The sequence below is a fragment of the Gymnoscopelus microlampas genome (assembly GCF_963454915.1).
Source record: "Gymnoscopelus microlampas genome assembly, chromosome: 20".
NCBI lineage: Eukaryota > Metazoa > Chordata > Actinopteri > Myctophiformes > Myctophidae > Gymnoscopelus > Gymnoscopelus microlampas.
Genome location: NC_139957.1, coordinates 10100846 through 10127345, shown reverse-complemented (window position 1 = coordinate 10127345; position 26500 = coordinate 10100846). Strand labels below are relative to the sequence as shown.

At 44.8% G+C, this 26500-nt stretch overlaps 1 protein-coding gene across 1 annotated transcript in view; it reads left to right on the top strand.

The window, feature by feature from the left end:
- The window catches only part of daam2 (dishevelled associated activator of morphogenesis 2), a 141227-nt gene that overhangs the window by 61314 nt on the left and 53413 nt on the right, over window positions 1-26500 (top strand). Inside the window, exons 3-4 of the mRNA XM_084045757.1 lie at window positions 12627-12716; window positions 23895-23969. Of these exons, the coding sequence (XP_083901883.1) occupies window positions 12627-12716; window positions 23895-23969 (165 nt within the window). The remainder of the gene's footprint in view (window positions 1-12626; window positions 12717-23894; window positions 23970-26500) is intronic.

The following is a 26500-nucleotide window of genomic DNA, read 5'->3' as shown; positions in this document are numbered from 1 at the left end:
AGCTTTGACTCATGTCTGCTTTCATTGGCCGGGTCGGTAGAATAACCGGCCCTCAGCCTCGGCGGTGGTCGTCTGGCGAACGCATCGGTCCGAGCCGACGGTCCGCCAGCATCTGTTTTAGCCATCCTCCTGCAGGCGTGCGACGCGCCCACCGCTTGAGAGCGGTCATCCAAGCGTCCACTACTATCCAAGCGTCCTCTCTATCAGACCTCCAGCTGTCGCGCACGCCGGGAACGCGGTGACACCGACACGGAGAACCTCAACGTGGGGGAGCGGAGGAGCCATGTGAGAAGGGAACCAGAGAAGAAGGGAGTCGTAAACATAACAGAGTGTTTCCGCGGCAACGGCAGGCAGGGGATTATTGTTATGGAAGCCTTTTTTCTCCAGGAGGGAGAGAGTGTGGCTGAGCGGAGCCTTTAGGTAGGAGTTAGAGAGTAAATGTCCCAATTTTTCTGCACTTTTTTATTAATACTTCAAAAGATTTTCAAAACATGTAAAAAGAAAAAAAGAAAATCAATACATATTCAGAAATGTAAAAAGAAAAGAATCAATAAATTAAATGTAAAAAACAAAGTCAAAACATTTCAGAAATAAAATAAAATAAAATAGAAAATACCTGATCTACAAGCTCACAATGTGTCGCGATACGACGCGACACATTGACATGTGACCTATAGCTTATAGGTGATCAATTTCCACTATTAAATAGGGCTTAAGTGATTTAATTTTTAATGTATACGTTCGGGGCCTGGGGAGAGACCCAATGTGTCTTTTCGGTATTGAACTGAAACGTTTGGGAACCCCTGAGTTAGAGTGACAGATCTGGGACAGAGGAACAAACCACCTCCATGTGTGTTCACCTCCAGCGTGGGGAGTAGAGGCCGTAATGGAGAGTTTAGGCCTGATACAGTATAATGGTTCCCCCTGTAACCCCCCCCCCAGGGACCCCTGGGGGTCCCCGGACCCCACTTTGAGAACCACCGTTGTAGACACATGAGAGTTTAGTATAGAATGTATAATCAAGAAGCCCTTTTACTGGTGTTGTGAAAATAATCTACTGTATTGTAGCAAACACAGCTCTATTTTGACAAAAGCAAAAGATGCTCTTCAGAAGTGTAAAGTACTGTAGGCTACAACATGTGGTCTATATATAATAGGATTAAAATGACATGTTAAAATACAGTATGCCGTATCATATTTGATTGGTATACCTTTACAACAAGTACTGGGAAACAGTTATAGTGTTAGTTACCAGTCATTTTGTAAACACTGCCTTCCCTTTTGCGAGTTTGCGGCGAGTCACAAAGCTCTCACGGAAATCAAACCCCACTTGGGACTCAACAGCACCCATACGAAACCCCTCCCACGCCGCTAGCTAACTCCTGCAAAACCCAGGGAAACAAACCTGGAAGCAATCGCCATTGATTTGGACACGCTGTGCGGAGACCACATCAGAGAGCCTAATGGATCGCACTAATCACAATGCACATTTGCAGCCGGCCACAGAGTTTCCTGATAGCGAAGCGAGGTCTGCGCTCTGTTCATCGGATCTGGGCGCATGTCAATGGCGCCTTTCCAACGGTGTGTTTTAAAGGCAAGCACGCGTGCATGATATATGGGCCGCGTGTCGAACGTGGCACCTTGTCAAGAGAAATGGCGGCGTATTTCTGTTTAGCAGGCAACTCTCTCTTGATTGATACGATTTTATCATCGAATGTGAAATTGCTCTCACGTTCGGATAATTGGAAATGGCTTGCTCGCAATCACTGGGGTTCGAGGGGCTTGTGACTTTGGGTGCGTGCTGTGTAGTGTTTTTCAGTTGTGGCTTTAACCAAAATACTTACCACTCTTGTTTCATTAGAAAACAAGTGTGAGGGTTTTTGGGGACAACAAGGCTGGCATTTTCAGCTGATGACGATTAAAAACCGTGGAAATCAAATTGTTGTTTGAATCAGTACACTGTGTGGATAGGTCTGCATATGGCCGCCATGTGTCAGTGACACAACTCATGTTTACTAAGGTTCAGGCCTGACCCAGCAAGTGCTACTGAACTCTGCAGACTTACTGTAACTCTGTAGATGTACCTCCTTTCTTCCTCTTCCCCCTGTTTCTTTTTTCCACGGCACCGGGCCAGCAAGCCCATGGGCATGTTGCACTCATGGATGTGCGTGGTGGGATGAACTGCATGCGCCCAACAAATTGCGCAAAATGGCCACACCACTGCGTCGTGGGATTGACAGTATTCGTGCTTCTCTGTAGAGGGAGAGAAATCTATAACATTGTTGCTGTCGGGCAGAAACCTTGTATCCATTTTTTTACTTTTTGTGCTTTTTTTGTAAATGAATGCCCTACTTGATCATACTACAGCGTCACACACAAGTATCAAAAGTAGCAGATCCACAAGCTTTTTTTGAGCTTGTCGATCTGCTACTTTTGAATTTGAATCCTGCATGAAAAGTACCAATTTTGGACATGAGGTTTCCACCCAACAAAGACGAAATGTAAAATATATATATAAAAGTGGGGGGGCTACGTTCTTAAGATTACTGGCAGTATGACACAATCATTTTGGTGTCGATTGGTCCAGTGATTTGCAAGATTAGCCCCGGACACTTCACTTGTGAGTCACATACCCCTTTTTTGACTGCTCACCTTCCCACATAAAAACGACTATGCCAACAGGGGGCCAAGGGCCAATAGAGGGTTTGGAGATTCCAAGAAGATAACGCACAGAAGATACATTTGAGAGAACGATGGAATGGAATTCAATGAAAAAACACTTAGTTAGGAGGTTTGGAACACACCCATGCAAAGCTCGACTGAACATCTGCCTTACAAGCAGGCTGCAACTAGTTGCTCGCCTGAACCTGGCTGAGAACAAGCATGTCAAACTGTGGATCTGTTGTCAGTGGTGGAAAAGGTACTTAGTTAAGTAGAAGTATCAATACTGCAATGTAGAAATACTCTGTTACAAGTAAAAGTCAGAAATTCTAAATTTATTTGAGTACAAAAATATTGGTAACAAAATGTACTTAAAATACCAAAAGTAGATACAGTAGTACACAGAATTTAAAGTTTCCAAATAAACTATAAAAACTAAAAATCTTTTGAAAATAGCAGATCTACAAGCTGCGACGCATTGTGAACTTGTCGATCGGCCATTTTCAAAAGGACAAAATGTATATAGGGCGGTGATATATATATATATAAGTGGTAAATGTCTGTTTTGTAATAATAATCAAAATCTACAAAGTAACTAGTAACTGAAGTTTTCAAATAATTGTAGTGGAGTAAAATTACAATATTTGCTTCTGAGATGTAGTGGAGTAGAAGTAAAAGTACAGAAATTTGGAAATTCTCCAGTAAAGTAAAAATACCTCAAAATTGTACTTAAGTACACTAAATGTACACCACTGTCTGATGTTCCCTATGCATAAGAAACTCTCGCATAGATTTACATAAAAATGTCCGCCTGTTAGATTAGAGCAATCCAGTTCCACTTAACAATAATTAGATCGCTTTTATCTCAAATAAAAGTAAATTAGTCCTGATTGACTGATTCCCCGGCAACAGTAGATTACATGTTAGACAACGTTATCAATCTAACAAAAAGGGGGAAAAGGAGGAGAGCGTTCTCTCTTTGACCTCTCAGCAGTTCTGGGGTTGAGATAAGTGTGCTTGTATTCCACTGTTGTTTCCTGACCTAGTTGACCGACATCTGGCATCACACTGATCACGACAGATTAGTCTGTTCTCTCACTCTTTCACAGTCAGATCCCCCCCGTGTTCATTTAAACACTCAACCCCCCCCATATTCTGAGGGGAACATTAGCAGAAAAGTAGGATCTTGTGAGCTTGTAGATCGGCTACTTTTGGTGACTAAGAAGTGGTCACAGTACAGTTGTCACTCAAGTCCAGTTCTCTTAAGACTATACAGGGGTTTACGTGGTTAGAGCTGCAATCCGTAAGAGTCTTACCCCAAGCACAAGTGCAGTTCTCTTAAGACTACAGGGGTTTTAAGCGGTTAAAGCTGCAATCCGTAAGAGTCTTAGATCCCAGGTCTTCCCTTGCAAGTGCCGTAGTAGTCCTCTCCGGACACATGTAGATCTACATTTCACAATAGAAGTGTAGGAAGACCATGCTGTATTAACATACTGTGCTTTACAATACAGATCGATGTCTTATTAACACACCCTGCCGTCGTTATATATCGTCTCTGTCGGGTGGAAATGTCCAAAACTGTTTAAAGTAGCAGATCTACAAGCTCAAAACGCGCCGCCTTTAAAGCTTGCAGATCTGCTACTTTTGATGCTTATGTGTGACGCTGTAGTATGATCTCAAGTAGGGCTTAATTTACGGAAAAAAGACAGTTAAAATATGGAGATAAGAGGTTTCTGCCCAACAGCAACGAGTCTCTTTCGCTCTCTCTCCAATTTACAATTCTCTCTCTCTCTCTCTCTCTCTCTCTCTCTCTCTCTCTCTCATTCTCTTTCCAATTTACCAATTCTCTCTCTTTCTCTCTCACACACAACTATTGAGTTGAACACTAATGAACCCGATGACGTTCAGAGCATCTCTCTGCACCACGTGACCCCCAGGCCCACTTCTTTAGCGTCACATAAATTACAATTCCCCAAGCATTGTTAATCTAAATTAGTCCCTTCCGCGTCTTGTAGCTTCGGCGAACTCACAGTTCCAAGAAAACCCGGGACTACTCCGAACATAAATCCTCCCCTTAATGTTCTCCCTCCAGTGTATTAAATAGGCTTCAGAAACCGGACGCAAACCAAAATATGTGTTGCACAACGAGGGAGAATTGCACGGCTATATCCGCCCTCCAAGCCTCCTGGGATGGAGTGTCCTCTCAGTTGTACTCCGTACAAATCCACAGTGTTAATTTATCCATCTGTGTAAAGCTCCAATCCGGGACTTACTTTAACCCGTTAAGACCGGGAAAGCAACCACTTTTAACCATTATTTTACACTTTGGCTATTCAAAAATAGCAGATCTACAAGCTCATAGCGTGGCACCGAGTGCCACGCTATGAGCTTGTAGATCTGCTATTTATTTATTTTTAATCGTGAAAATATATATATTTTTAAAGCGAACATTTGTAACTCTTTGCTTCTGGGGGATTCTACAAATGTCTTCTAAACCCTAACGGTTTAAAAAATAAAACGTACGTTGCTATAATCAGTGGTTCTCAAACTTGGCACTCAGTGCCGCGCTATGAGCTTGTAGATCTGCTATTTTTGAACAGCCAAAGTATAAAATAATGGTTAAAGTAATTACACAGATGCGTTCCCGATTTTAATTGTTAATGAATACAATGTTGTTTCAACCAACATGTGTGGTGTAGTATGTTAATACAATATAACTGGCACCTCTGCAGTGGTTATTGAGGAGGTCTCCGGACAGGACAGGACAGAAGTAAAACTTGAGGATTGCAGTTTTACATTTTTGCCAGTTGTAACTCCGGGGGGAGTGCCACAAATGGAACCAAATGGACCCCATAATACAGGGTCCATTTCGTTTCATTTGTGGCACTCCCGGAGTTAAATTAGCGTAACACTCAGCATTTTCCAGAGTATGCCATGTGCCATGGGATGCACCCTCCCTCTCTTTCCGCTCTTCTCTTTCCTCTGTCCATGTTTCCCTCCCTCCCTCCGCCCCCCCCCCCCCCCCCCCCCCCCTCCCCCACCCCCGGCAGTGGCCCGTCCCAACCGGCATCCCATCATCCATCCCTCATCCTCTTCTCTTCCTCCGCCCGTCTCCCGGCCAACTCCGGCTGTCCCGAGCCAACCTTTTAAAAGCATGGGGGCCAGCTCCAGCTCCAGCTCCGGGCCGTTTTGAATGAGAGGGGGAGGGGGAGGGCAGTGACTCATCTAAAAGTGGACCATGACTCATCTTAAATAGCGCGAGTGGTTTTGGCGGCGGCGGTTTTGCGAAAGAGGGGAGGAGTTGAGCTTTCACCAAAAACCATAAGAGGTTGACCTCTGATCTCACACTTTGAGGTTATGCTAATTTAACCACTTAGACTCCACCCCCCTACACCCATGGCGTCCCTATTTTAAGCATGTCGTCGTAGGCGGAATATAAAAAAAACCAAAATATTTTCGAAGATCGACAGATCTACAAGCTCAGAACACGTTCACCACACACACACACACACACACACACACACACACACACACACGTGCAGGCACACGCAGTCTGGTTTGGGTCACTAATGGTGGCTACAGTTTCCTGTGGGTCCTCTCGAGGCCACAGATGACTTCCTGCCATCTTGTCTGCCTTTTTTCCACTGCCTTCCTGTCGCCACCCTGTGCTCATGTACGTGTGTGTGTGTGTGTGTGTGTGTGTGTGTGCACGTACTGTATGCGTGCATGTGTGTGCACTTGGGCTGGGCTTGACTCTAGACTGATTGAGTCATATGAATATAGTCAACAGCCACTTTGGACTGACGGACACACACACACACACACACACACACACACACACACACACACACACACACACACACACACACACACACACACACACACACACACACACACACACAGGTCAAAGAGATAGTCATTCTTAGATCATACACACACATTTCCCCCTTAGGTGCAGCCTCACACACACTCTCCATGACACATCCACACCCACTCACCCACCTCGCACCTACTCACTCTCCCCGATACGCAGTTTCCACTCTCCTGCTCAGCTCTTCTCGCTTGCCCCTCTCTCTCTCACTCTCTCTTTCCGACACACACGCGCCACACACACACACACACACACACACACACACACACAGACACACAGACGCACACACACAGACAGACAGACAGACTGATACACGAACACTTTCCCATCACAGTAAACTCCTCCGTGTTGATTCATCTATTTGTAACTCTAGCAGGGTACAAATGTAACCAAATGGTAGTGGTTGAAAAAGTACTCAAATGTTTTACTTAAGTAAAAGTATCAATACTGCAATGTAAACATACTACACTATAAAAGTATTGGTACCAAAAGTACAAAGTATACTCATTATGCAGAATGTCCCATGTCCCACGTTTTTAAATGTATAAAAATAATTTGAAAATATCAGATCTAATGTGAGCTTGTAGCTCTGCTATTTTCAAATGGCCGAAATGTATGGCTGAAGTGGTTAATATATGTTTTGTAATAATAATCAAAATCTACAAAGTAACTTTTAACTAAAGTTTTTAAATTATTGTAGTGGAGTAAAAGTATAATATTTGCCTCCAAGATGTAGCGGAGTAGAAGTAAAAGTACTGAAAATTGGAAATACTCCAGTAAAGTAAAAAATACTTCATTTTACTGAAGTACAGTACTTGAGTAAATGTTTTAAGTTACTTTACACCACCGCATGTACCCTCCCAGAGTTAAATTAACACTGAGGATTTTACTGTGAACCTTCCCTCACCTCGTCTGTAGCTGACCCCCCCCCCCCTTCCCACCCCAGTCAGACCTTAGAGAACAAGACATGTAGCCTAAACAACAGTAGCAGGTATTTAGGTTAGCACTGCTGATAGCAGGCAAACTCCCGTTTATCATACCAAACACACACACGTGCGCGAGCATGTGCGCGTTGTACAGTACATGTATTTTAAGGCAGGGGTCTTCAAAGTTTTTTTTCACAGCCAAGGAGCCGTCAGCTGAGAGAGAGAGAGAGTCAGTAGTTTTATACTAATAGGATAATACAAATAGGTCAGCACTTATGTACAATGTAGGTACAAGCTTGGCATATTATATATACATTACGCCATCAGCATTCCTCAGCAGCTGCCACAGTACCTTACAGTATAAACAACTTCACAGTGCCTTTTATATACGCAAACCATATTTTCTGACGCCTGACAGAACGAGTCGCAGGTTCGATTCCCCGGGCCCCCGGGCAGAACCTTTGCTTGCGTGCCACTTCCCTGACTCTGTCTCGCTGCTTCCTGTCTCTCTACACCTGGGGTCCTCAAGTGGTTAATGTAAAAAACACATTATCACACAAAGATTTGGCGGACCCCCTATAGTAGCTCTGAGGACCCCCTAGGGGTCCCGGTCTCCGGGCCCCCTGTTGAAGACCCCTGCTCCACACTGTGGGATTATCAATAAAGGCAAGAAAAGCCTGAAAAAAAAAAAAGCTTCCAACCCCTGACACCCTTTTCAGATTCTCGAAACATTATTTGACCGGCGGCTTTAGTGTAATATGAAAGGAGACGGGCCAGGTACTGTGTGTTTTGTTTTTGTTTCCTCCATCTGGAAACAGCAGGTGTAACAATATTAGCTTTGGTTTTATATTAATTCCCTACTGGAGCATTGCTGGCCAACGTGGAGAGGATGGAGGAGAACGTGGATTGGTTCCACTCTGGGTGATTGTTAGGGAGAAGGGAGTGTGTTGTGTGTGTGTGTGTGCGTGTGCGTGTGTGGAGCAAGGTTTGGAGGGGAGGGCAGACTATTGCATAACGTTGCTGGCGGGCAGAAACCTCTTATCTATCTCCATATTATAGTTTTTGTGTTTTTTTCATAAATTAGCATCACACAAAAACATCAAAAATTGCAGATCCGGCCCAGGCGGCTGGCGTAGCGATCCAGGCACCTATAGGCTCGGTGTAGCCTGACAGCACGTCGCGGGTTCGAGTCCCCGATCCCGACGGCCTTTGCTGCATGTCACTCCCCATCTCTCTCCCCATTAACTGTCAGCCAAAGAAATTTAAAAAAGTAGCAGATCGGCAAGCTGTAAACTGAGCTTGTAGATCTGCTACTTTTGCTATTGTTGAATTAGAATCCTGAAAAGTCACAGTTTTGGACATATGAGGTTTCCACCCGAACCGGTGACTGAAAGGTTCTCCGGTTGGCCTGACCTGAAACGTTCCTCCTCTCCGTCCGGGGTTTCCACACTCTCTCCCTCCTTCCACCCCCGGCTCTCCTGTGCCTTTCTCTGTCTCCTTTTCTCCTCCAGAACCAAACATTGTAAAAGTGTGCTTGTATAACCCTTTCAGACCGAGAACGCATCTGTGTGTCATTTTAATAGCAGATCTACAAGCTCATGCTATGAGCTTGTATATCTGCTATTTTTGAATAGCCAAAGAAATGTCTTTCCCAGTCTTAATGGGATAAAGGCCTGATTATGTCCTCGGTGACCTTATCCTAAACAGGCCTTCCTCACTCATTTGTCCACTGCCTGAGGTGGCTTGCCTGCTCATCCAAACCCTAACGCCATGCGCACACACATAGACACCTGGCACCTATATCTCTCCTAATGTCCTCCTCCCTGTAAATGTAAAGGAAGCAAGACAGAAAAGAGAGACGGAGACAAAAGGAGGTGAGGCTGAAGGAGCAGCAATAAAAGGAGGCGATGGAGAGGGAGCAGAGAAAGAGAGGGAGGAATAGAAAGAGAGAGCGAGCGAGAAGGACCGTGGAAGGGATCAGTTGCCGGGCTCAGCTCCCACCTGGTTCAAATCCAGGGGGTCTTTTTTTCCCACCAACTACCTCCCTTAACCCCCCCCCTCCCCCCTTTCCACGATCAGTGGATCAACTCCTCCAAACAGCAGCGGTTTGGACAGCAGGGCTTTGACCCCAGCGACCAGGCAGCGGGCCAGAAACCAGTTGGCTTCCCGGCCCTTCAAGCCCCTCCAGTTCTGCAGACTGTAGCAGAGGAGAGAGAGAGAGAGAGAGAGGGGTAGAGAGAGAGAGAGAGAATCACACTTTGAGCCAGAGCTGAGGTCTTTAAAGCCTGGATGACAGTGAGTCAGGAGGCTCGATGCTGCGCTGTTTCTGCCATACCAGATGGCAAGTCTTACTGCACGCTCTAGTGCTGCGATTTGGTGTGAACGACAAGGCATGCTTATTATCTGTGGGCATGTTCTATTCTGGACATGGTGTGATCTGTAAATCCTAAACGAAAAAACACTATACATAAGCTGCAGGAATTTGCTTGAAATCAAGCTGCTAGGGGCTAAGAAGGTCGATTTCACAACTAGTGTAATTCGTGTGTGTGTGTGGGGGGTGTGTGGGGGGGGTGAAAGAAAAGAAAGAAAAGCAAAATGATTTATTTTATTTTTTTAACACCCCGCGTTAAGATCTCCCTGATGTCTTTCATCCTTTCAGATGTTTTTCCTTTTCTTTTCAAGTGGACAATAATGCTTCATCTGCTGGCTATCCCACTCAAAAGGGCCGGGTGACAGATGATGTCATCCGTATTATAGTTGCCGGCTACTTGGAATGCAAGCCCACCCCACTGGTTGAATGGTTGAAAACAAACTCTATGATGAACCCCCCCCCCGCCCCACCCCGCCGCCACTCGGAACCTGTGGCACTGGTAGCCATCTTGGCCCCGGGAGCTAGGGGGCCCCTAGGGACAGGGGGCCCGACACAGCAGCGGGGTTGACGTCATGGTAGCAGAGCCATTATGATCAGATTAGTGTGGGCTTGAGCACAAAGCCCTGGCGCTATAGCATCGTATCCTCTCCCTCTCCTCTTCTCTATTTCTTTTTTTACATCCATCTCAAACTCCCTGACCCCCCCCCCCTTTTTTCACCTTACTCCATGTCCCCCTCATCTCCCTCTCTCTTGCATTATTGTCTCCACCAGGCCGAAGGCGTGGCTGAGACTTATGTTTTCGCCCCTGTCCGTCCGCCCGTCTGTGAGCAGCTAAGCTCCAGCACCGTTGGACCTATCGGCATGCATATTCCTTGGAGGCCAAGTAAAAACCCCTGCTCCAAATCTCTCACATAGGCCTGCTATAGCGCCACCAAGAGGCCGATTTTTGCTAAACAATTTCTTTTAATATTACTCCTACAGATTTTGTCCCAAATCCCAAATCGGTACACGGTATCTCTGGGGTCATGTGATCAAGGTGTACGAGTCAGATTTTTCAGATCCCATTCCAATTGGCTAAGACTGCCTTCCAAAGTTTGCGGGCCCTGGGTAGGTAACCCCGCCTGGCGGAGACCTGTGCTCCGAGGAGCACACTTTTCTACTTCCAGCCTGATTTAAACTTAGGCCTTGTTCAGGGTGGTTGGCAATGCAGTTCAAATATGATTTAGAAAAACTCATTTCCATATGGTTTTCCTCTGTTCAGACTTTATAAATCCAATCTGATTCGGGATAGGCCAAAAATGTGATTTGGGTTGCCAGCGTGAACATGGCTGTAGTTGCGCACCAGTGTCGCACACCAATTTTGCACGGAATTAAGTATAAATCAAGCGTCCCTTTTTCAAACACTGTTTATTCCCCCTCTCGTACCTCATCTCTTTCTTCCATGTCTCTTGTTCTCTTTCAACCTCTACCCCCATGCCCCCCCCCCCCCCCATCTTACTTTTCTCGTCCTGCCTAGGAGATCTTTTCCAAGACCACTTTTTTCCTCCTTGGCACACACAGAGACTCATTTCCTGGGCTCATATGCATTTCAAAAGCTCCGGGAGGCACCTTGTACCGAAGCTGTAGGACTGAACACAGCGGTGGCTTGAATACTAAGAACGCCTCTGCCACGGTCGGCAGTCCTCCGCGAAAACCCTCTGAGACCAACGAGAGAGTCGGACAGATCAGTGGTTCTCAAACTTTTTAATGTCAAAGACCCCCAAATTAATATGTATTTAGCCACGGACCCCCATCTGAAAAGATTTTGTGCCAGGGAGTGAACCCCCCATAAAAGATTTGTGTTGGCCTGGACCGCTGGCGTAGCGGTCCAGGGACCGAGGCTCAGTGTAGCCTGACAGCGTGTTGTGGGATCGAGTCCCGATCTCGACGGCCTTTGCTGCATGTCCCTCCACATCTCTCTCTCCATTTCCTGTCAGCCTACTGTCCTGTCAATAAAGGCATAAAAGCCCAAAAATAAATCTTTTAAAAAAAAGGTTTCAAATAGCCGATACGGTTAACGTGGTTAAGCTGAGTTTGATGCCACATTAACTAATTGTGCTGGGGTCCCCCTCAAGGACCCCTGGGGGCCCCTGGCCGCTTTGAGAACTATTGGGACAGATGAACGCACAGTACGTCTCACTGAAGGCCGTACTCGCTCTGGAATCTGCAGTCTAGGGCTGGACTATTAACCTGAAACATATCGAAAACGATATTTAGAACCATTAACCGACTTAATCTTGCTCACGTAGATTAATCGAATAATTGAGAAGCACTGAAGCAGGTTTTTTTTCCTGATCATTAATAAAAACATATTTTGTCAATGACTCGACAAGAAACTTTTTAAATAAAAACTGTGTGCGCCTTCATTGTCATTTCGCCTAACGCACAATGTCTCACTAAATCGAATCATGCAAAATGCAGAAAAATAGACAGAAAACAAAAGGCTCAAATGACAGAAACCCCAGAAACTGCAGATGTCAGAGATCCATATGGGAGCCAGGATCCACACTAGATCCCGTCCTCCTGTCACACAGAGTTCAATCACAATTCAGGATTTTGCACTGTGCCTAGGATGGACCCATATCTTATTTTTATAGCACCGTTCCCATTAGTTTTCATCTCGCATTACATAAAACAAATCGCTGAGCTCAACACTTGTAAAAGACGTCTCTTTTGGAATGCCTGCTGTACCGTGATTTATTTCAGACGAGCGAATGCAATAGATTAATTTTTTGTCTCTCTCTTTTGTTGTTTGCAGGACGAGCTCGACCTGACCGACAAGAACAGGGAGGCAATGTTCGCTCTGCCCATCGAGAAGAAATGGCAGATCTACTGCAGCAAGAAAAAGGTGAGTCAGGCTCTGGTTCGCAAACCTTTTCATAAGGACACCCAAATGTTTTATAAATAATAATTAAAAAGGAACGGTTTTGGACATGCAAGGTTTCCACCCGACAATTGATCAACTGATTTGGATGCTATTTTGCTGGGGACCCCTCCTGGAACTGCCCCCAAGGACCCCACTTTGAGAACCCCTCTTGCGCTAGGCTTGCCTGTGCGCTCCACTCCCTGGCTGACCCTCCGTTGAGCGGATGCTCGAACCCACAGTTTAGAGTTGAACCGTCAGCCGTAAATGTTATTGAAGGGCAGCTGCCAGCCAGAAAACCAATTTCGACATCATGCTCCGTGTCGGGAGTTACTGTATTCCTCTTCCCAGTTGCCTACCTTCCTGCTGTGGTGTAAACATAACACGCACCGCGTAGCGAATTATGTATGAAGGCCCCCCCCCCTTGCATATCGTTGCTGTTGGGGCAGGAACCTCTTATCTCCATACTGTATTAACCTTTTAGTGTTTTTCCGCAAATGAACGCCCTACGTGATCACACGAAAGCGTCACACGAAAGCGTCAAAAGTAGCAGATCCACAAGTTCGCTTCGCGCCGTGTTTTGAGCTTGTCGATATGTTACTTTTGCTATTTTTTATTCTGAATCCTTAAAAGTAACGGTTTTGGACATATGAGGTTTCTACCCGACATAGACGATATCCGCACACGTGCATGCACCCAAGCACACGCACGGACGCGCGCGCACACACACGCACACACAAACACACGCACACACACACACACACACACACACACACACACACACACACACACACACACAGACACACACACACACACACATCCAAACCTTCTGCCAGCCTGCTATTCCTCCAAGAACCTCAAGCTCTGAATCTCTCTCCCTCCGTTGGACAAGCGAATTCCACGTGCTGCTTGAGAATTGTCAACATACCGCCGGAGCGCTAGAACATTCTGGTTAAGCCCTCTGTTTCACCCTGCCCCCCCCCCCCCCCCCCCCCCAGCCCCCGCCCCCCCCCAATCCCTCAATACCGACTCTTCACAACAACCCCTGGTCTCAGTCTGTGGTCAAATATCCACCAGGAAATGACATTCTGCTTTGGGGGGGAAGGAGAATTCCGTCGCCCTCCTTTCCTCTTCAATAGCAAATTGAATAAATACTCATAAACCCTCCCCTGTGTCTCTTTGCTAATTTGTTTTTTGGCTGAGGCTTTTTGTGTTGGAATTGAGATCCAGGATCCGTCCCTCCTTTTTTCCAAAGCATGCGGCCCAGACTGAGCTGACGTGATAGACTCTGACAACCTTTTAAGAAGGAGTAAACACACACTTGTGTGTGTGTGTTTGTGTGCGCACACAAGTGTGTATGTGCGTGCGTGCGTGCATGACAAAAGGAGCATGGGTGATTCTGCTGCTTTGAGAGGGATGTCAAGGCGAGGATGGAAGCTGGACCGTTAACGACAGTTCAGAACAAAATGGAATTCTGTAGAAAACAATACAAAGAAAGGGGAAGTATACTCTTACATCTGATACATTATGATAACCAGAGGTCTTGCCTTTTGAACACATCGCATCGTTTCAAAAGGATATCAAACTATTGGCAGGTTGTGCATTTGCACATTTGAGTCCACATGAAAAGGCACACGTTCAACATCGCTTCTCTATCAGTGATTGAATATCTCATTGAAGTGAGGACTCTCTGTACCATAACGGTAGGTAGTGGAAACAATATTTTGACGGACTTATTGGATGAGGGAGAGTCCAGAGTGCTAGACTAAGCCCGGTTCAGAGGTAGGATATATTAGCTTGTAGTCCCGTCCCCCCCACCACCCGTCTCTCCAAGTCAGAAATAATTTCCTCGGCGAGTCCTAAGGTACAAAAACAGCCCTGCGTTCCCAGCCAGGAAACGGAGAGCAATACCGGGGTAACCAAGGCACAGCGGAAAAGCCGGAGGAGAAAGCAAACAAACCCCTCATTCATGGACCGAGGCGGCGTAATGGAGAGAATGGCAAAAAAACAAAACAACTGGCACTCAACGTCCGGTAATAACGTGTGTGACCGTGAACATGCAGGCAGCGCACGCACACCTTCACTTGTGCTCACCCTCGAACGTGAGCCAGCCGACATACAGTACAGCTGACGCGAAGAAATGTGCACTCACATTCAACCACACACACACACACACACACACACACACACACACACACACACACACACACACACACACACACACACACACACACACACGTACACACACACACACACACGTACGTACGCACACACCACAACAGTAGAGGCCTGTGTTGCTGAGAATTACAGCATGACAGTGAGTGGAATGGGAAGTGACTCCAGAGTGCGGCACAGTTTCCCTCCATTCCCGTTTAGTGACAAAACACTGGTCTCCTTGTTCCTCCCAGACAAGCAGCAGCCTCATTTGTTGTGGTTGTGGTTAGATAACATTTGGAGAGCCACCGACTTGCACGGTGTGTGGAGGGGCCTCGCTAACTTTGTTTACCTGCTCTAAACAGACTGGCTAATACACATAGTAGTCACTAAAGGTTATGCCAGGTTACATTCAGTGGTGCTAATGTGACGGGTCCAAGTTTTGTGATCCGAGGGGAGAGGCCGCCTGGGAAACAGAAAGTCCCAGGTTTGCGTCCAGGACCCCAGTCTACGTGTTGAAGTGTCCCTGAGCAAAACACTTCACCCCTAACTGTTGCCAGAGGCGTTGCCCACGTAGCAAAGGACTCGAACCCGCGACGCGCTGCCAGGCTACACTGAGCCTAGACGCCAACGGTCCAGGCCGGTATGCTCGTTCTTGTTTCTGTGCAGACCGTTAACTTATCCACAGCAAACATATTGGGCATACATATTGTTATTGTACATACAGAACATCTACGTTAAAATAACCACTTAAACCCTATATACAGTACTTGGTTGACTGGGGTCCCCCAGGCGTGTATACTTGAACCTCTCTTTTTTACACTAAATTTCTTCTGTGAAAATAGCAGATCTAAAAGCTCACAACGTGCCGCTTTGCGATGCATCGTAAGCTTGCAGAGCTGCTATTTTCACCTAATGTTTGCCTGTATTTTTGGCCAAATGTTCACCTATTAAGGTTAATGTGGTTAAGCACTCAAGAATTAATCCAATTGCATGTGACCGACCGACTGTGGCACAGGATTTATGGACATAAAGAATGAATGGAAAATGATGTCTGTCCACTTTGTGACCTTCTGGACAACTTTATGTGGTTTGCTGGAAATCCAATCTGTTTCAGTCAATTTATTAGACGGTGGCAGTCTGATGGTTTCTTGATGGTTGGTCAGAGCTGATGTGCTGTAATAGAGTCATCTAAATACGGCCAACCCTGTCTGTGTATACCATGACCAACTAGAACATCCTGTTGAGGCCTTTTTGCATACAGCAACAAGACAGGCCATATCACCACCTCTGATCTCTGAGCCTCCCAGTCAGCTAGGGCTGTTATGTGTGTGTCTATAGCTCTCATATATGAGAGAGAAGTCTGAGTACAAGCGTAATATAGTGCAGTGGTTCTCAAAGTGTAGGGGGGGGGGGGGTCCCCAGCAAAAGTAATTAATATAGCATCACAATCATTTTAACCACTTTACATCTATACTTTAGAAAAAGTTTGAAAAATGACATTAATTATAATAATTTTAATTGGTCATGGGGTCCCTGCCACAAAAAGATTTCAGATGGGGGTCCACGGCCAAATACATAAAAAAAAAGGTTTGAGAACAACTGATATAGTGTGAGTGTGTGTGAGTACTCTAATGTGTTTCTGTCCTTGACTGTGTGTGTGTGTGTGTGTGTGTGTGTGTGTGTGTGTGTTTGTACACGCGTGTGTGCTTGCTTTCTTGTACTTGTGCAGCTCCCAGGTAGGGTACCAGATGTTGCTTCTGATGGTTCCTAATGAGCCATCAACACTACAGTGTCTCCTGACTCCCATTAGCAGGGCAACACACTGACACACTCTATGTTTGCCAACCCAAGGTCACACAATATGTCTCCTCATCAGTGTAAAAGCGCCCGCACAGGCCTAGAGTTTATCCATGACCCTCCGTCCTTCATTTCCCTAAAAAGAGGATATTCTGTCAAAAATAATATGTGCCTCACTTTCCAAATTATCCCTGCAGCACATGGTGTCCTGTTAGTCATTTTAAAATGCTGTGTCTAAAACCTCATTCAGCATGAGCCGCATGAGGGGACCATATGGCCACGCGTTTGCCCCTAACTTGGAAGCGGAAGTTTTCCTGCATTTTCTTTTTGTCTTTGTTAAGCTTTGTATGGTTTGGTTAATCTTCATTGCTTTAAACAACGTGCCCTCCCGGGTAGTCTTAAGCCTGAGTGTGTGTGTGTGTGTGCGTGTTTGAAAATCCATGTAACGTTAGCTACCTGTGAGAAGGCAAGCCAGCAAGCGTTGTTACATAATGGCCCCAGAATTCAATATCCTGTCCATTTCCTGCCTCTCTGGGTGAGACTTCATATCTCGGCTTCCATAAATAAATATTCCCCGCGGAGGGAACGGCTCTGCGGAATGTTGGACAGTACTCCCGGTCCTGCAGACACAGAGGGCCACATTGTGGCGACAAACCGGAGCGAAGAACATAAGAGAGAAATGTTGACTTTCGTGGACAAGAAATGGGTTTGATGTTTCAGTCACGGCTCAGTTCATTTAGTACAGCGACAAGCTATTTGTTTCACTGGCCCCAACGAATTAACCAACAGCCATATTTTTTTGTAACCAATAACATTCACATAAAATTCACGAAAACCAGCAACTGCTATCTGCAGATACAGTACGTACAGTATGGAATGCAGCAAATAAGAATTCCCTATAGGCTACATATAGCCTATAGGGCTCAAAGCGCTGCTTCGCGCCGTGTTTCGAGCTTGCAGATTTGCTACTTTTGATGCTTTTGTGTGATCAAGATCAAGTAGGGTGTTACTTTACGAGAAAAAAAAACACACACAAAGTTAGAATATGGAGATAAGAGGCTTCTTTCTGCCCGACGGCAACAATACGCGTTGTTCCTGCTCAATAAGGGTGACTCTGATTAGATCCAAGTCAATTTACATTTCCTTCAGTGGTTTAAGAAACAGTCTTATTTGTGCAGTATTCCCTTTAGCATTGTATTGGTTCCCTTTGTATAGTCTTTTTTTTGTTTGAGAGAGAGAGAGAGAGAGAGAGCTCCTGTCTTCCAGTGAATCATCAGAGTTCAGCCAGGGTCCCCCAGAGCCTCTCTGAACACATGGGAACAGAGAGCAGAGAGGAGTGCCCAGGGAATGCTCCCAATAGCCAGAAACCAGAGACCATGGAGTGAACACGTTAGCCCGTCACCGAGAGCCAAGGCGTGGACTTTATATCCCGCTTCAGACCCCAGAACGGTCTGGAACGCAGTCAAACGAGTGATTGGGGCCGAGTCGGGCTGCCAAAAAAGCTTGACGATCGGAAAACATGAAAGTGAGAATGTGGCCTCTCCTCAGATCTGCGTTGCGCGTCTAATTTTGCAGAGCACAATGTTATTTAAGTGCCCGTGTGCGTGTGTGTATAGTAAGTAGTGTTAATTCAAGTCAGAGTGCTTTTAATACTTTCAGAGTTTATACTTTTCTGTATAAAAAAAGAAACCCATTGAAATTAGTAAGTATGTGAATTGGAAAGAGACTTCATTCTACTTCCCTGATTTCTGTTATTGCTACAATCTTTAATGACTACAAGATTATGTGCATATAGGGACTATGGTATACCATACAAAGAACATGGTTCATCAGTGAAACCTGTTTGGAACTTGGAAAACCTTTTATGTCTCCCTAGCCAAACGACATCAGCACGCCGAAAGAAAGAATGTAACTTCATCTAGTCTTTAGACAGGTGTCTCTGCAAAAACCCAACACGACTGCCAAGTGTACAGTGAAATGAACTTGACCTCTCGTTTTTTTTAATATTCAGGTATGTGGGACTTTGGGAAGAACAATATATCGTCGCTGTCGGGCAGAAACCTCTTATCTCCATATTTGGTACACTTTTTTGGTGTAAATGAATGCCCTGTTTCGTCATACTACAGTACAATGTCACACAAAAAGTAGCTAAAATAGAAGTTGTAAGCTGGAACATCATCAATTTTTTGTTATTTTTTCCAATTTGAATATTGAAAAGTAACAGTTTTGGACTTATGAGGTTTCCCCCCCGACAGCCCCGGTATCACACCACAGGTGCTTGTAACAAGAGAAAACCCTACTCACGCATATCGTACCTGATACACGGTTGGGGAGGCATGTCCTCCCACTGCAGGGGCCCAGGTTGTAAATCATATTTATTGTCGCCAGACGAGGGGAATGTACAGTGCTGTGTGGAACGAGTGTGTAATTGCTATGGTAGAACGACGGGGGTTGTGACATTCACATACCTGACCTTAACCCAGGTGCCTTCAACGCTTTTCAGACCAAGGACCCCTAGCTGAGAGAGATTAAACAGGGACCCCCACTATATATTGTATAACAACGTGTTTTTAAACTTTTTAAACCGCCCTGTAGTAACTCTGAGGACCCCCTACGGGTCCCGAACCCCCTGTTGAAAACTTCTGCCTTAACCCATTAAGACCTGAGGCCGATTATTATTATAGATCTGCTATTTTTGAGAACCACTGTTCTAAACCACTGTTCTAAATCCTAACAGTTTTCTGAAAAACGTATGTTGCTAGCTAAAATCTAACATCTAGCATCATGACACGGATGCTTTCATAAATAAAATGTTACTTTTAACCCAGTGGTTCTCGGTGGTCTGGGGACCCCCAGGGGTCCTTGAGGGGGTTCCAGGGGTTCCCCAGCTAAATTACTCAAAGGAGCTCTTCACCCATTTTTAACCTTATGTTCATATAATTGGTCCTCACTAATGCTCATTATAAGATGGCACAATTTCCGTCCACTCACACTGCACCCAAACCTGCCAATCATTTTCATTCATTCCAAGATTCCAAGCTAATAGAAACTACAGCCTTTCTCTCCCTGGATAGTTAGCATGCTAAAATAGAAGTCATTTTTCTTGTATTAAAAAACCAAATACAAGTTTAAAATATTTTTTTGATCATGTCCTACCGATGATGTCATTGGTTAGGCATGTTCCTGAACTGTCCACAGCCCATGTCTGAGATGCAGAGTGAGTAGACAGAAATGGCGCCATCTTATAATGAGCGAGGACCAATTATTTGAAGATCTGTTGAAAATAGGTCCTTCAATATAGCATCGACACTATTTTGCTCTTAGGCTATTTGCAAATAAATGTCTTATATATCAAAAAGAGTATGAAGAGTTATGAATTTGGGGGTCCTTGACATGACTGTGGGGACTGGCTTGCTACAGTAGAATTTTGGCCTTTGATACGGGAGGCTTTGAATCTTTGAATGTGAATCCTGAAAAGTAGCAGTTTCGGACATTCCTATATTGTCTCTGTCGGGTTTCCACCCGACAGAGACAATATAGGAATTGCATACACACAATAAGAACTATGAATAAACACTTTTTCACACACACATATAAACACACTGTAATTACCTGTCCAAAATCTAATGTCTAATCTTCTCTAGTCTGTCTGTCTGTCATCGCTAGACTGTGATACCAGTTATCAACAATACACGACTCCTAGCAGTAATTTAACATCCTGGTGTGCAAGGCTACTGTATTTTAAGGTTAAATATCCAAGTGCTGTTAGGCCCGGACGGCTGGCGTAGCCGTCTCGGCACCTAGGCTGCTAATGCCGCCTGACAGCGTGTCGCGGGTTCAACTCCCGATCCCGAGGACCTTTGCTGCGTGTCACTCATCATCTCTCTCTCCCCATTTCCTGTCAGTCTACTATTTCTATCAATAAAGGCAGAAAAAAAGCCCCAAAAATATCTTTAAAAAAAATAAATATCCAAGCGCTGTCCAACTTGGCCAATATTGCATGGACCCCCAAAACAAACTCCTGCAGTATCTAGTAATGGACCTCTCATTTTGTCCCAAACAAGATGAAAATTACAGCACTTTTCTCTGGCTGGTGAAAGCTGCCAGGGTAAATGTTGCGTCGGACGCAACGTGTTGTTTATGGGCGTATCAGTGGTTATAATGTGGCTGAAGGACTAGGAGAAGCAGTTTAAGTTGTTAATCTCCCCGTCAGGATCTATCTGGCAACGTGTCAGCAAAAGAGCGTGTCAGTGAAATGCTAGTACTGGCAGCCAACCAGGCAGCACATGCTGCGTACTATGCGTTCCATTGCTTTTTTTTTGTTTACTTCGGCCTCGTACCTGGAGCTTAAAGGTTAGCAGTGTGCGCTGTGGGACAGACACAGTACTAGTCAATTCACACGCTGAATAAAATTCATCGGAACTCAACCCAAAACATGGTGGTTTCTTCCAGCTTCCAGTGTATTCTTCATGCGTCATTCACAAGGAAAACAATGAGAATTTTGGTGTCTGTTATTTGTCCAACACACTGCACTGTAGGTCATTAGAGATGATTGTATGTCTATGAACAAAATGGTCCAGGTTAATCCTAGAGAGTTGTTGTTTTGGGGGAAACCAGTTACTGTAGGCCTAAAGTATGTGTGCCGTTAAGGCACTTATCTAACATACCTTCAAAGTAAAGTATAAATGCTCAAAGAAAGTCACACCATAACAGGGAGTCAACATAGAGGGAATTAATAAGCCCTTTGTATGACGTACGTTGAATGGAATAAGTAATTAAATAGTCATAACACCCAAATTATAGCTTGTATTGGAACGACTGCATTGTTTTGGGCCATCAACAAGTCAACTCCTTTGCATCATATAATTGACTGTCTCTGTCAGCAGAGGGCCATGAGATGCAAATGTTCTACCATTGATTGATTGATTGATTGATTGATTGGTTGTTCCATGGTCTCTATAAAACAGACCAAAACAGATCCGTTTATTTCAGTATTTATTATACATTTTCCAGATGTGTAAAAAATACCCATACATTCAACCTTGCATGTGGTGCTTGTGTATAATGTTGCCACATCACCACAGTATTGGATACAGTACCATGCTCTGATTAATAACAGTTCAACCTGATATATAACCCTGTTGCTTGCCGAAGTTAACTGATCTACAAGCTCAGAGACAGAGCTTGTAGAACACTTGATCATACTACAGTCACACAAAAGTATCAAAAGTAGCAGATCTACAAGCTCGAAACGCGGCACAAAGCTTTGGACATGAGGTTTCCACCCGACAGAGACGATATGCAGGTACTTAGTTGACTGGGGTCCCCCAGGGCTCTAGGTCTGCCTCCTTTTTTTCCCTTCAACACCAAATCTGTTTGCTGAAAAAATACAAATCTACAAGCTCACAACGTACTGCTTTGCGCTGCATTGTGAGCTTGTAGATCTTCTACTTCTCACAGAACGTCTACCCCCAGAATAGGCACGCTAGGGTTCATGTGGTTAATGATGTTGCTTCATTACTGGAAAAATACCACACCCATGGAACACTGAAAGTTTGGCAGGTTGGTGGTATTTCTACCATGTTTGCTGCAGAAATGAGCACGGCCTCGGTTTACTGTTTACTGTTCTCTCTGCTTTGATTATGTGGTTACAGTTTGGTTGTATGTGACGAGATTTGAGATGCATTTAAAAGCATTTTCAAAAGATTTTGATCGGACAGTATTTGTACAGAAAAGACATCCTCGAGTGACAATGATTTCAAATACATATTGTCACATATATCGTTACATTTCAGGATTCAAACTCAAAAACAGCAAAAGTAGCAGATCGACAAGCTCGAACCGGCGCGAAGCGACGCGTTTCGAGTTGCGGATCTGCTACTTTTGATGCTTTTGTGCGACGCTGTAGTATGATCAAAAAGTTAGAATATGGAGATAGGAGGTTTATGCCCGACAGCGACAATATTTATTTTCATCTTGGTGAGTTTTCCACCACTCGGTGATGTACAAACAGTTAAACCGATAACAGCAATGTTCCACCACAGTGCCCCCAGCCTGAGATAAACCGTACCAGATGTGCACAAGCAAAATTGTCTTCATATTCCCCCGTGCCTCCGTTGCTCGTGGCGTTGTGTTCCCTCCGATTGGCCAGTACAAATTGATTTCAGACAGTGCTATTGAAAGCTATTGTCAAACACACACGTCCCCCAAGGGGGTTAGGCCTTCTCTCTCTCTCTCTCTCTCTCTCTCTCTCTGCATGTCATTGTCATAAATGCTAAACCCAAGCGATCAGTCAGACACTATGAGATGTTATGACCCAGTTATTATGGACTGAACTGCCTGATCCTTTTTAGACTGTTAATGTGGTTGTTGACGTGGAGAAAGTATGGAGCCACTTTTAAACTATTTGCATGAAGGAATGGGGATAGGGGTGTTATGAATGCACAGTTTACTATTACTTACTATAACTTAAGGACCATACCGGTGGTCTGGCATAACTTACGGGACCATACCGGTGGTCTGGCATAATTTACGCAGGACCATACCGGTGGTCTCTGGCATGTTTAGCCCATTGGCTATGACGCATGATATACTTGACATTACTGCCACCCATTTTTCTAAAAGCATAATGTTTGATTGTCAAGGAATCGATGCCACCATTCATTTCAGTATGGTGTGAAAATCATCTCGTAGAGACTTTGAAACTTGCCTTAGAATCCAACACAGTGAACTTTATTGTGCCTGTACTTGATGTCATAGTTAAAAGGGGTGTGAAACCCCTAGGCTGATTTTGTAGTTTGTTTTCCAATTCAGGTTAAAAAACTACAGCAGATTAAAACATGGCAGGCTAGAAAGCAACAGTTAAGGGTTTGACACGCCTAAATCTAACCCACCCATTATTATTATGATGATAATGATTTTTTTTTTTTTTTAAATTGTATTCATTATTTACCCAGGGTTGTAGCTGAGCACTGGTGCCCATCACACATTAAAACCTGGGAGCTGACCAGTACACGCTTATACTGTTGACCACTGAGCAGCTTGGCGATTCAGTGCCTTGCTCAAGGGCACTTCAGCAGTGTTGGGGGGAGGGGTGGGAGTGGTGGTTATTAGCTGCTGAGGCGCTCCTACCGTATACAATCCCCAACTTGAATGAGGACAAAACCATGACCGTCTCTTCATGTCCTTTGTTTTTGTGTCCACACACAGGAGCAAGAGGACCCTAACAAGCTGGCTACCAGCTGGCCTGACTACTACATCGACCGCATCAACTCCATGGCTGCTGTAAGTCAACACAAAACACATCCCACACAGTCAAATCCTGAGTGTTCATTTTACTCTGAGAATGACCCTTACATTATTTTGTGCAGTTTGGAATGTCTGCATATAATGTATGTATTTGGGTGCCTGAAGTGGCCATACAACAAAATATAAACTTGGCTTAAGTGTGTCTTATCACTCCATCTCTCCCTTTCTCCTTCCGAATTGTCTAATAGATGTGAACATTCTTTTAATCCACCCCCCCTCCTCCTGCAAACTCAATCTCACTGTTACAGTATCGTCTGCTAAATTTAGGCCTCTTATAACTATTCCCAAGAGGTCAATGTTCTCTCGTGCATTCTCTCTCAAGCTCCCGCGACTTGCTGTGTCATTTCCCTGCTGACTCTGCATGCTAACGTTCACAGGGCTATATTCCTTTGTGTGCGAACCCCGGCGTTCACGCACAGCGATGACAAGCGGGTCATTTAGTCACTTGGCGGCTCGCTCAGCACGAATGACAGTTTTGAAAACTGAAAGGAGCCAAGATGACAGTTTTGTTATTTTGAGATTATCAGTGCCAAGTAAGAAGGGTATCATAGCAAATGCCATTCTAAGCAAATGGGGAACAAACTCTCCATTGCAGTTAGAACTGCAGACTCACTCCCAATCTTCCGCCGTAATCTGAAGACTCACCTCTTCAGACTCCACCTTAGCCTGTGGCACTTGCCATAGCACTTGCCCTTGCCTGAAAACCTTGCAGGTTTATGTAAAGGTTAAAATGTTAAAATTTAGATGTTGTGTAACGTAGACAGATGCCAGTTTCATTTGTTGACCAGGCATCCTATATTTTGTATAGTTTCAATGTACAGATTATTTATCTGTGTGGTGCAGATGTTGGTGGAGGTGGCCTTCCCACTCTTCCACTGGGAACTAAATCTAGACCCTGGTGTCAGGTAGGACACCTACTGGTTGGCAAGTAGTACTACCTGAAGCCAATAAGGGAAATAATCTTCCCAGGCCAAGCGGGGATTGCCTCTTTGATGAGCGGTAGAAATGTGGTATCTCATGCGGATGATGTATAGTTTGAATCCCTGGTAGAGGGAGTTACAGATTTCAGCTTAAATTCTAATGTGGATATAAGAGGGGACGACCCTCACAGCTCTACATTGAGTAGTGCAGTGGTTCTCAAACCTTTTCATGTCAAGGACCCCCAAATGGACACTTAATAGCCTGCGGACCCCCATTTGAAAAGATATGCCAGGGACCCCCATAAGAGAAGATTTTTATGGCTCTAGCAGTGATTCTCAACTATTTTAATTTCAAGGACCCCCTGTTAGGGTCCATTTGGTTCCATTTGTACCCTCTGAGTTACAGACCCATAAGGGTCTATTTGGTTCCTAACTATCTATCATTTAGCTGGGGACCCCCTGGAACTCCCTCAAGGATCCCTGAGGGTCCCCGAACCCCACTTTGAGAACCACTGGAGTAGTATACCTGTTCCAGTGTGTGGAACAAGCTAGTTTTCAATGAAGCGAGTGTAGAGAGCCAGGGCGGGTACGACTCAGATACTTCAGCCTTGACCTAAGACGCTGACAGGTTTGTGCCAGTGACCTCTTTACCCAGAGACCTCATTACGTCGACAATTTGGCTCCGCAGATGTTTGAGCATCATAAAAGTTGAAATTTAGGACCTACTCTTAAAGAATGACACACAAGCATGAAGTCTTGGAGACATGGGTCAATAAGTGGTCTTTGGGACATAGTCTTGTAATTCCAGCAACGTCAGTAACAAACTTTCCACATTCCACAGTTTTTTTCCGGGATTTTTTTCTGCGTCAGACACCTGGCCAAAACAGCCCAGGAATTTGGATATTTACAAGTCTTTCCAGGTCATGGAGTACACAAACTGTTGAACTGTAATTCACGCGTATCACCACGGACAGAGGGCCAGGCGGTAATGGCATTTGATATCTGTTTATTGCCATGTTGTTTGTTTTTCTGGCAAACATGCCTGTAGCAACAAACTATGTTTACATCTCTGCTATTTTTACAGCTGTTTTTGTTTATTGGCTTGACTTTGCTGGAAAATTAGCCATTTTTGCACCAGAGCATTCAGTACCTGAGCGTAGTGTAGCAATATGGAGAAGCAATTATACTGTAGCTCTCTGAAATGCTCAGACAGGTCTCTCTCTCTCTTGCACGCGCACACACACATTTAAAGTACAGTTGACAGACGGCACAGATTTGTGAGTTGTCAAGAATTTGAACGTTTTCTTCTGCCATCGGCTGTCACACACACACAATCATCAAAGTATGTGTCAGGCCTCATTTTTCTAAACCACCCATTTATTTCCTCACACAGGAATTTTCATGGATGCTCTTGCTCAATGTTCACGTTGTCACATGTCAGCCAAGTGTCTCTATTCAGCATCTGTTGTCAGCCAAGCCTCCATCTATTCACCTTAAATTTGACATGTTCCTCTCGTTCCTGACTTTCACTCGAACAACCAGGCTCCAACAGTATTTTCTCTACTCAGTGCTGCAGTCTAGACCAGT